The sequence below is a fragment of the Paramormyrops kingsleyae genome, chromosome 19 (assembly GCF_048594095.1).
Source record: "Paramormyrops kingsleyae isolate MSU_618 chromosome 19, PKINGS_0.4, whole genome shotgun sequence".
Lineage (NCBI taxonomy): Eukaryota > Metazoa > Chordata > Actinopteri > Osteoglossiformes > Mormyridae > Paramormyrops > Paramormyrops kingsleyae.
Window position 1 is genome coordinate 7,769,700 of NC_132815.1, and position 12,160 is coordinate 7,781,859.

A 12,160-nucleotide genomic window follows, 5' to 3' on the forward strand; every position below is an offset into this window, starting at 1 on the left:
CTGGGTTGGTAGAGAAGAACTATTCTGACTTGTAACCTGGACGCCTGTTAAATAAAAGAATTCCAGGATGATTTAATACTGGGACCCTGTTTCAAACATAAGCTTAAGAATAAGGTGTTTTATGCATCGGCTGCCAGAAAGTACGTCCGGCCGTGAAGACCTGCACTCCGAAAGGGAGGTGACACCGGGTGCAGAACATACCGTATAAGGATGATCATGAAACCGGACCACGGATTCATTGTGTGGGACAAAAAACATCTAAAGACTAAGGTTTCACAGTTGATGGGCTGGCAGAGAATCAGACGGTAAACAAAAAATGAGCGCTCTTTGTTGTCCATAACTGTAGGTCTAGTTTATTCTGATGCGGATTTTCCTTGGTGGGCTAAGCGAGAGGTCTGGTGTCCCACTCCTCGAGTCTGATCCTGTGTCTTTGCTTTGAAAACACTTGGGAATTCCCTGGGTTTCAGTGTGTAACATCCCTGTTCTAATTACAGAAACAAAGAGACTTTCCGAATCTCTTTGAGGTTTGCTTCCAGTATCTCACATATTTCACAGTGCATATAGGTGAATTTTTTCCTTCCAGATCAAGTTTTCATGTGTAAAGAAACATAAAAGGCTTCAAATTGGTTAAAAGAATTTGCTTAGATTCATTCTCTTTACTTAGATGCTTTTATCCAAAGTGGTGTCCTTTTTTTCGAAAGTAGGGTCAAGAAGTCCCTATAGCAATTGGGGTTAAGGACCTTGCTGAAGGGCCCAATGGTGGGATCACTCTGTCGATCCTGGGATTTAAGCCGGCAGCCTTCTGATCGCAGGCACTGTGTCCTAGCCCGCTGAGCCTGGCGGACACAAAACATGTAATTCAACCATTTTGCATGTTCAGTAATGACGTCTTGAATACTTGGAATTGACATTTGTTTTTAGTTCTTAGCAGTTTGTGGTATTTTTCTCATTCACATTTTATAAGTGCTTATGTACACTGGTTTATAAGTTGGTTTACAAAGTGACTGAACAAAATGTAATTTCTCAGGAGTGAACTTTTCTTTGGTGTTTGCTGTGGTTTCTGGCTCCAGGGTGTTGTGGACCTGGATGAACAGAAGTCATTGTTTTCTAAACCAAGACCCCTTTCCAACTCATTAAAACTGTACTCTGCAAGTACTCTTCAGGTTACCTTTTAAAGCTTAGGAGTGGAATTTTTAAATATTTACTTTGGGATATTTTTTTTTTCCCCTCAACATGTCCAGTTCATATTTTTAACAGCATCTATGAATGTGTTCTCCTTTTGCTTTAAATTCTCAACCTTAGACCTTAAAGGACATTTTTAGTACAATACAGAAAGTAATACAAGATGAACATTCTGTTCCTTGTAGTATGGCACCTGGATCTATACATATTAAATTATTAATAGCTGTTTAGAAGACATGCAGAACATGTAACATGATGCAGGTAACACTGTTGTGTACTCTGCTCCACTAATACTTTGTTTGTCCCCCTTGGCCTGACTGTACTGCTGCCTGTGTTGTCTTCATTGTCCCCTTCCTTGGACTGTCCTTGCTGTCCTTGTCCCTGATTGGTTTTGGAAGTCTTGAGTGACGTTGCTCCTACTGTGGTTTGGCAGTGCTGGGCTGTCAGGTCGATTGCAACCAGGTGCTGGTCGCACCAGAGGGATCCTTTTCGTCCCCCTGCTACCCCAGAGATTACCCCAAAAACCAGGCATGCAGGTGGACACTGCAGGCCCCAGCCGGGTTTGTCGTGCAGATAACCTTCCTCGACTTTGAGCTGGAGGAGGCGCTGCGGTGCATCTATGACCGGCTCGTAGTCAACACCGGCAGCAACAATGTTTCGTTCTGCGGTTTAACTGCCAACGGACTGAGCCTCAACTCCACGGGGAACTTCATGGAGGTGTCCTTTAACTCGGACTTTAGCGTTCAAAAAAGAGGCTTCAATATCAGTTACAGGCAAGGTATGTTGACAGCAGGCAATCGTCTCTTTTTAGATATTTATTACTGTTTATTTTTGTTCTCATTGTTTATAATTGTTACGCCCCTGGTCTCGGTCAGGTGGCCGTAACAGGTAACTTGGTTTGTTACATAAAAATATTCCAGTTTGATTCATTTTAAAATCTGATATGTTTTTATTTATTTGTTTGCTTCTTTTTCTGTTTCTTGCTATGCGTTTGCATGATTTATGGGGCAATATTTTAATCCCTTTTAGTTTAATTCCTCCATCCTGAAAAACTAATTGCCTGGCCTGACACATAAATCAAACTTCAAAACTGAAAAGAATTTAATTCTAAATACAGAGAAGCCATTAACATCTCTGTATGCACAAAAGTGATCGTTTGAAGGCTGAGCGGGGGACAGAAGACAAAAAATGCAGTTTGACAAATTGCCCGATTGTAATGACGCATGATGCATTGGTGTGAATGTCTAAAAAAAATCAGAATTGTGGAGTTTTTCTTTTATTTTTAATATTGTCCATCAAGACCAAAGAGGACATCATCATCATCATCACTATCATCACTGTCATGGCTTCCATTAGCTAACATAGCTAAATCATTACTTTCCTCTAAAATTTCTGTATTCTGGCTTCAGTTCGTAAAGCAAAGAACATGCCCCTTTTTCCCGGCAAACTGCAATTCTTTAGATACTTTGGATTTCATCTGATTTAGGTCTCTGGAGTTTGATATCATCAACTGTACCAACTGAATACCATGCAAGCACATATATGTATGTATGTATAAACGCGGGTAAACCCTATTATTAGCTTTCCATACAGTTTTTAAATACCTTTTTAGAGACAAATCCTCATTTTTAGATCAATATAAATATTCAGAATATGTAAGTAAATTAAATATTGAGGCAATACACCATCCATAACTGTCTCTGGATGTTGTAATACTATGATAAAATGGTTACTTTAAAGAACATGAACAGCTTTGTCAAATTATTACCTTGCATCGAGTTAAAAAACCATAAGGCTGACAAGATGGACTGCCTCATAAGAGCCAATGCGAAAGTCACACATTGGTCACTGTGTTTTCCCTCTCCCGTGTTTCAGAAAGGTTTTCAAAGTCTTGAGACCAGTTTTACAGAAAACTGTAAAATCGTTGGGTAACAGCCTGTTTTTTTTCTCTTTTTCTTTTTCAAAAGGAAAACTGTTTTGTGGTCTGTTAGGTGTAATTTCAGCCAAGAAATCTGCTTTGCTTCTGTAATGACCATAGTTGCCATTAGTGAAGAGTCAGATTTTTCTCTTGATAGTGAAAACAAGCGGCTCCATTATGGAAAGTTACAGTGTGCAGTTTATAAAAGGCACATATATATACCTTCATACACAGTGTGCAAATATATAAAAGCAACTGGCAGACTAAGCTCCTGAACGAAGACACAGAAATTTTATTGTAGAACAGGAGGGGAAAGACATTCAGTAATCCAGATATTTTTAGCAATGTCCCCCAACAATAAATTATTTCTACAGATTACATAACTGGACCGTATGAGACACACTTGGATTTGAGTTAGAACTGCACTGGAGTACCCCATACGTCTCACGTTGGTAGTATCGTATTAGTATTTTACTATCCGCACCCTCCAGTTTTTTTCCTTCTCATTTCAGACTCAATGCGCCGTGATTTTGCAGCCGCCCAATCTATCGAAATCCGACGAATTGACGAAGCCAGTTGATACCCAGTGTCCTCTCGCGTCGCGTTTAGCTTTTCATATCCGACGGCCTTTGCAAAATGGGTACAAGATCGACATCTCTGTTCTAGCTGGGAGCAGTTACAGGGACACGTGTCACGAGGACATTGCGAGAGCCATCTGGTCCTCATTTCCAGTGAGGGTTGGCTGTCATTGACGATACATGCAAGCCAGTTACAACAAACTCACCGACCAGATCTGAAAACTATTAAAACGGAGCATATCAGCAAATGTAAATGATGTCCTTTTACAGCAGATTTTTACGCGCTGGAGAGCTTTAAATAGCTAGTGGGAAATAGAAAGCCAGTAGTTATACCATATCCAAGGTTCAGAACTATGAATCATAGAACAGCTAGAAAGAGAAAGACGCTGAGATACCTGGAAGGTAGATGAGCCCAGATCTTAAGACATCCAGGGCTCAGTCCAGAGCCAATCAATCCGAGGATTCACAAACAGATCGTGTTCCTGTTAAACTAATGACTGGGGGCTCCGGCCCCAAATGGAATGGAGACTACTGATTGTCTCGATGGAGCCACTTAGGGCTCCACTGGTTTACCAAATACATAATAGTCTGAATTAGGTTAGCACAAGGGTTGAATGAAAGGTGATGCCCCCATGTCTGTTTAAGAGCCTATTCTTAGAATTATTTAATCTATTAAAATATGCCTATCTAGTCACGAGTAACAGATGTGAAGGCAATTCCTTTCATTCAATTCTCGTATAATAGAAATATTTATATTTGAAGGAATTGAATTTTTTTGCATTGGAAATTGCTTGCATTAATACAGCCATCTTGTAAGTAACAGAGATCTTTAGAAATTGCGCGTTTTGCATACAACCGCATGAAACACTGCACATTAGATCGACAAATGAGCTGTATTATTATTCCCTAAGGTGTCTGTCTTGTCTCCATTGTTGTGTGATGACTAAAGCTCTGTCTTTTTTCATTTGTATAGTTGCCGTAGCACTAAGGAATCAAAAGGTGACGATACCACAAAGTGCTGGGAAAACTGTCAAACTGTTAAGCCACGTTGCCATGCCGGCTCTCACGCAGTTCTCCATCTGCTTCGAGATAGCAAGAACAAGTCAAAAAGCAGACGAAACCATCTTCACGTACTCTGAGCAGAATACAGTCCTTATTAGCTTCGGACAGTCCAGCGGCGCAGGGATGGAGTTGAGCGTTAGCGGCGTAACCTGCCCGCTGGGCGCAGCCCTCAGCGCCAGCGATTTCACGTCGGCCATGAAGCCCTTCTGCCTCACCTGGTCCAGTTTATCAGGAGACGTCGGCGTGTACGTCAATGGCAATCACAAATCGGTGCCCTGTTCCAACTCCATTGGAAGATCCATAAAAGGTGGCGCGACATTCCAGTTGGGCGGCAAAACCAGTTTCGATGGATTCATTTATAATTTCAGAATGTGGGATTTCAATTTCACCACATTAGAGCTAAAGGCCCTCACCTGTGATACCATCGGCAATGTCTTCGACTGGGAATACACATTCTGGGATGTTCAGCCTGCTCACGTTCAAACTGACAGCACACTGAGCTGCAGTAAGTATGTCCATCATCGTTCGTCACTGTTAACCAACATGGTTAATGCATCTCTTTCGGTAAATGTTTGCATTCTGCCAGTGCTCCATTATATCATGTTGTGTATAATATTGTACAGTAAGTGTTTCTGCCACAAAACTATTTCAAATCCACATTGTTTGCTATGGCTGGAGAGAATGACGGACAAGCTTTCAGTACACAAAGACTGGGATTTCAGTTCTGGTCACTTTCGGTTCTGGTTACAATAGCTATTTGAAATTGCTAATATTTATTTTGTTCATTGTTGTCCTTTTCTTGAGATGTACAAACAGAGTAATGGTTCAATATTGTGTCTAGAACATACAAAACGTTCCTGATGACTTCTCACCAGCTGATGAAGAAGAACATGAGAATGATGTTACTTACACGATGAGATCCTTACTTTCTTACGGATTTTTGTGGAAAATAAGGGGAAATAGACTCTATTCATTGGTTAATTTCTTTATTATTTATTATAGATTACTTATTATTTATTTTCCAATTAAATGCTCCATACATTCATTCATATGTTAGATGAATGTGGTACATGAGTGACGCTTCATGCACAGAATGTTGGATTTCTAAAGCAACAATAAGTTCTCAGGGCTCACAGAATGTATTATTACCATCAGCTGCTCATCCCACCAGACCCTGCAGCTAGGAATCAGCTTCCATAACATTCCTGAAGGGCCGCACACTAGGCTATGGTATCTGTTACTGAATAACCCTATTTAGGAGTGGTGTGTTCGCCAAATTATCCAGGGTGGGTAACAGTTCAGGGCAACTTGGACTGAATCCCTTAAGCTTCATGCACCAAGGTAATCCAAACATGTCACAAACCAAGCATATCCCAACATCTCGCCCCCCCCAAAAAAGTGCACAACAATGACATCAGCAGTAATTCCAACATTAAGTAGACGACACTCTCTGGACAGCCGGCGACAGAGTGCCCTAGATAATGCTGAAGCTTTGGCAGAAGGTGGTCCGTCTCAAATGCACAATTTAGCAGGTACTTTTGTTCGTTTCAACACTCATGGTGATACATCAGATGACTGACAAAACACTTTCCGTCTTCTGCCTACAAAGATTGGTCCTATTTGTCCCTCTGTGAGAGAAGCTGCTTTTGCTGCATAGATGCTGCAGGTTAGGTGGAAACAGCTCAGTTATTAATATTATATACTTTAAGCTTCTGGCAAAAATTTGGGGCGGCATGGTGATTAGCACTGTTGCCTCGCACCTCTGGGACCTGGGTTCGAGTCTCCACCAGGGTTCCGTGTGTGTGGAGTTTGCATGTTCTCTCTGTGGGGTCCAGGTAGCCTGGTCTCCCCCATAGTCTAAGAACATGCTGAGGTTAATTGGAGTTCCCAAATTGCCTGTGGGGGTGGTAAGGGTTGGTACCTCTTCCTGGTTGTTCCCTTCCTTATGTGCACAGCCAACAAGATAGACTCTGGACTCCCTTCGGCCCTGAATAGGACCAGCAGTTACAGAAATGTGAAAAATCCTATTAAACCAAAACATTTCTTCACATTTTTTTTAAGTGCAAGTCTACAAATGCATATAAGGATAGGCTGAAAAAAATAGCCCTCTACGAGGTGTATAATGGGAAAAGAGTGTTATTCCTCATTAAAAATATGTTTGCCTTTAATTATTTTAATGCCATTTTTGTTCATCCCAGCTGAATGTTATCTATGGACTGCGCCGACGATTGATTTTAGCATGTGAAACCCATTTTGCTTCATGCTCTTGTTTTGAAATGCCTTTTTTGGATGATGCAACAGTGAAATTAAACGTACTAATGTTTAATCTTCTTTTACAGTCTGTTACCCAAATTGCACACATTTAACAACAGCTGCGCCATCTAGTGGTGAGTCTGCTACTAACCACCGGCTTGCTTGCTGGAGCTTCGTGATTTTTAATATCTGTCAAAAACATGCTTGTTTGCTGACATAAAACTATAAATGTCCTGATTTATAAAGTGCTATTTGAGATTCTTTGTTGATTTTCCATGGATGAGTGCCTAAAAAAAAATCGAATTAGGATTTTACATGAAACTGATTTTGATAGCAGCCCTCTATGATTAAACCCAAGACGGAGTATTCAAATGGACGTCAACACTTTTCAATATTCCTAGTCTCACTAATATTTGCCACATGTGTTCTTTGTTTTAAAGTGAAATTTAATTTTGTTGCTTGTGAGTCAGTTTTTAGAAGTTGATGCGCTTTTTAAAGGCTGTCACCCACAATTAAATCTCAGATGATCATATCTCATTAAGGACAATTCTAAAAGGACAAGAAAAGACCTTTAAACAAAAAAGGACGCATGAGTTTTGTTTCCACTGGGACCTCTTCATATGGCCCAGTACAGCCTAGTGAAACACTAGAGACCTACCAGTGCTCTCAAGATCAACCTGTACCATTTCTTAGCATTTTTTAAGGGATTACCAATCTAGAAGTAGGCTAATCCTGCTGCTAATGGCCTGGCTTTTGGAAGGCATATCACTAATCTAACTAGGCTTTCATCTACCTCTCTGTAAGCTCACAAACTCACTGTACGAGCTCATGTCATGGTTCGAGCTGCTTTACAGATGCTTTTTGTTGCGTAACCTACAGAGTTGCCCAATACCACTTTAAAAAATAATTGTTTACTAAAGCAATTCAGGTTTTCTTCTTCCAGGGTACAACAGCAAGGCTTCCACATGAATTTAAATCCACAGCATTATGGATTTTCAGTCTTACATCAGATCAGTACCTACTGCCTCCATCAGAATGCAGACTCCTTCCATAGTTCAGGGACAGTTTGGAGCAACCATCTCATCTCAGGCCTTGTCTTACCTAGACTTCAAGACAAGAATCTGAAATCCTATGTGACAACACTTAGAACTGAGAGTGTAATCTTTATACTATTCCATATAGCCTTTCTACTAAAGAGGTTAGGCCTTCTTCAGTAGTTTAGCTTTAGCAAATTAGCAAAAGTACATATATCCACAGCCTTGAGTCAGTCATTCTGTGTGTTTAGAGCCGTACTGTGTAATATTTACATTGCGAAAATGTTTTGTGAGTCCACAATGTTGTGTACAGTAAGTCACACATACTGCATCTGTACTGAGTCACTTGGATTATGTGTCATTTTAACTTCCTTAATAAGAGGCTTTATTGCAGCACAGCTAAAGGCCTTTGTAAGTTTTCATTACACCCCTAATAAAAGTGAGAGGAAAACAAAGACGGATTCATCTTGGAATGTCACTGTGTGGAAGGTCCGCACAGAAGCGGTGCAGCGTATCTGGGCATGGTCTCAAAACAGTGGGAGCAAGATCAAACCTTTCGTCCTTTTCAACAAAATGACCATTATCTTCAGTTATTAAATCCCAAATGAATTCGACAGATTCTCCTGATTACTTGCTGAACGTCGTTGTGCTGCATTCCTTCTGCAAGGGTTACTGTCTCCATCTGATCCTCTTACAATGGCCTGAAACACAGGCCCTAAGAATGGCACACTTAGCATATCAGGGAAACATTTGCCGTGGTGTATGTAAATTTATATTTATTCATATTGAAGATAATTTCTCCAGTCCTTACAGATTCATAAATGCAAAATGGCAAAGAAACATGGATTATTCCTACACTAGAGGCCTAGATGCGTTTCAGTACTGTACTTTCTCTGCATAATTAAGGGCATATGCTACAGTAAGTTATTTTACAGTTATAACATTGGGAAACTGTGGGAAATATAATGGTTTATTTTATGTTTATCTTTAAGGTTCAACTTTACCTTCCATTTTGCCCACCATCTGTCCCTCTCCTGGCTTGAACTGCCCAGGTAGGAATCAAACTCACATTATCATGTATATCAATGGATATCCAACAGCATGTATTTGATACCTTTCAGGCAGAATATATCAAGCTCTGGCTTGCAAATGTACTTGTTGCACAGATTTTCTTTTTTTTTCTTTTAATTTTCTTTTTTTTTTTACTTACCTGCAAGATGTATTCATATAAGAAATTATACTCAAGAGCATTTCTGTTCCTCATAGTCAAAGATCTCAAATACTGTCTCTTATTCAGATTATTATCAATTTCTTATGTTTTTGTGAGAGAATGTTTAGTTTGATAGTATTTGATGGATGATGTACTGCTTAAATATGTATATATGACGATCATGATGTGTTTTCATAGTGTAAAGTTCTTGAGATCTTTCATCAAATCATTAGCATCCCTTCTCTATGTAAGAGCTATTGTACAGATGAGTGGACTGTAGGACTTTTGTAGTGCAAAATATGGATACATTTCTGGTAAGGATCCTTGAGGGGGGGGCAGTTGTCTCGTCTTTGCAGTGTTGCGTCGCCTTGATATTGTTGCGAACCCTTAGGCACCCCAGTGCATCCAAGTTTGTTTGTTTATCAGTTGTTCATAGTTAAATGTGATTCGCAAAATGTTTGGCGTTCGAATTAGACAGAAGGAATCGTCAGGTCAAAGTCAGAAATGCATCTTAGTAAAGCAGTACCAAACATGGCAAGCAGTACATTTTGTTAAGGTTACACTGGCTTGTATTGTTGGAGAAGGCCCACAGACGCCCACAGGGACCCAGCACTGAAGTTCTAGAAAACAGACAGAAAACTTGCACGACAGACTAGTCAGTGCACCGTGCATTTTTTATTTTTTTTGTTAATTCTCTGCTGTTGTCTGCCTGTCCTGTAAATGGTGGTTCATAAATGCTTGCCGTGCTTCATCAGCTAGAGATTTTGCTCCGTGTTTGCTTTTAAACGGTCCTCGTTTGCTATGCCGACCAGAGCGTTTGTTTTGCCTTTTGGCAAATCTGCCCAACTGTAATATTTCGCCTGCAACAAGCAGGTTACATTTCAGAAAGTTCCCGATCAGATGAAATTTCGGTCACTTAGGCTGCTCGTTCCCCAGGACCTGACAAACGTGCCCATCCATTTCCTAAATGGTTTATCTGGGTGGAAAGCACAGAAACAAAAAGTCAATAGTGAACCTTCATTTGAAGTGACTCCTTCTTATAAGCTTGGCATTAATTTATTGGGGGCCAGTTCCTGTTCATGCCAGCCAATCGGGTAATAAAGATATGTTTATAACCCGAAAAAGATATGTTTACCTGACATATGTGTGGGTGTGTGTGTGTGTGTGTGTGTGTCTTAAAGGAGAGCATGATGGGATACGTGGAGAGAAGCCTTCCAATGTACCTGTACGAATACCTATGCAAATGAGGGAAAAGCTTTTTATTAAAAAAATGTGACATTGTTACATAAAATCATCAAACTCTTAATACCATTTATTGCTTTGGTGCAGGGGTGGCCAATCTTATCCGCAAAGGGCCGGTGTGTGTGCAGGTTTTTGGGTTATCCTTTAGGTCAGCTGTTCAAACCCAGGTGTGAGGACTCTTCAGCCAATCAGTCCTCTAATTAGTGACCTAATTAGGGAGTTGCAGCAAAAACCTGAATACACACCGGCCCTTTGCGGATAAGATTGGCCACCCCTGCTTTGGTGAATACGTATGACATATACTAAAATACACAATATATATGTTTCATAAATTGACTAGATCATAAATGCAGCACAAAACAGATATTCAGTTAAGCAGAGATGCACATTTTAGTTCCAACATTTTAATTTATATTGAGTGAGCCTTTTCCTATCTCATTACTGCTTGTCTCTGTAACTAGTTCAGTCTACTACTCTTTTGTCTACAACCACAACTAACATTCTGACCAGGTCATCCCCTGGTAAGATCTCTCTTCCATTGAACATCTGTAGCTTTAGCTTTATATTTTCATTCATATTCTGCGGTTTATCTCCCTCATCTTACCTGTTTGTCTGTGTCACTAGTTCAACCCGATACCATTTTATCAACTACCATGACTAACATTCCTACCATTTCATCCACTGGTAAGCTCTATTATGGTGGATATCTTTTATTTTGGTTTCAACATTTGTTACTCATCCCTTGTGAGTCATTTCATGTATAATTTCTCCACTTTGCCATCTGTCACCACAACTATCACTTCATGCACTAGCAAGCTGTCTCTTTCTTTCGTCATATTCTGTTTTGGTTTCTGTATTTGTCAGTCATCCTTAATGAACTAAAGCACTAACAATTCCTGCTTGTCTGTATCACTAGTTCAGCCCGCTAGTCTTTTATCAACTACCACAACTAACTTATCCTTCACTTCATCCACTGGTAAGCTGTCTCACATCGGTCATCTTCTGTTTCAGTTTTCGTATTTATCAGTCATCCTTAATGAACCAAGACACTAACAATTCCTGCTTGTCTGTATCACTAGTTCAGCCCGCTAGTCTTTCATCAACTACCACAACTAACTTATCCTTCACTTCATCCACTGGTAAGCTGTCTCACATTGGTCATCTTCTGTTTCAGTTTTCGTATTTATTAGTCATCCTTAATGAACCAAGACACTAACAATTCCTGCTTGTCTGTATCACTAGTTCAGCCCGCTAGTCTTTCATCAATTACCACAGCTAACATTCCCACCAAGTCAACAACTGGTAAGCTGTCTCTTACCAGTGTTTTGTTGTATTTCAATGAGCCCTGTGCAATAGTGATGCATTTGGGTTAATACAGTTTATTTTCACCTTAAATAACGGATTTACACAGGAAACACATCCATATTCTATTATAGACACCCAAATAGTCTGCAAATATTTATCTTTGCTGAATGGACTAGCTCTTTAAAGCCCAGTATTGATTTTTGGACAGGTTGTTCTTTATCGGTTGCTTTCCCGAGATATTCTCTGCATTACGATGCATGTAATTCATGTCTAACCTTGTTTCTGTCCCTGCAACCAGCAACATCCTCTGTCACCACTAACATGCATATTAACTCAACCACTGCTGGTAAGCATCACATTTTTATCGTTTCATGTC

At 40.1% G+C, this 12,160-nt stretch overlaps 1 protein-coding gene across 5 annotated transcripts in view; it reads left to right on the forward strand.

The window, feature by feature from the left end:
• adgrg6 (adhesion G protein-coupled receptor G6) overlaps positions 1 to 12,160 on the forward strand; it is a 46,207-nt gene that overhangs the window by 11,338 nt on the left and 22,709 nt on the right. For 3 of the 5 annotated variants that reach the window (XM_072702596.1, XM_023840961.2, XM_072702595.1), the window contains exons 3-6: positions 1,616 to 1,960; positions 4,652 to 5,245; positions 9,020 to 9,079; positions 12,083 to 12,130. In XM_072702596.1, coding sequence (XP_072558697.1) covers positions 1,616 to 1,960; positions 4,652 to 5,245; positions 9,020 to 9,079; positions 12,083 to 12,130 — 1,047 coding nt within the window. The remainder of the gene's footprint in view (positions 1 to 1,615; positions 1,961 to 4,651; positions 5,246 to 9,019; positions 9,080 to 12,082; positions 12,131 to 12,160) is intronic. The other 2 variants (XM_072702597.1, XM_023840963.2) reach the window with 2 other exon arrangements.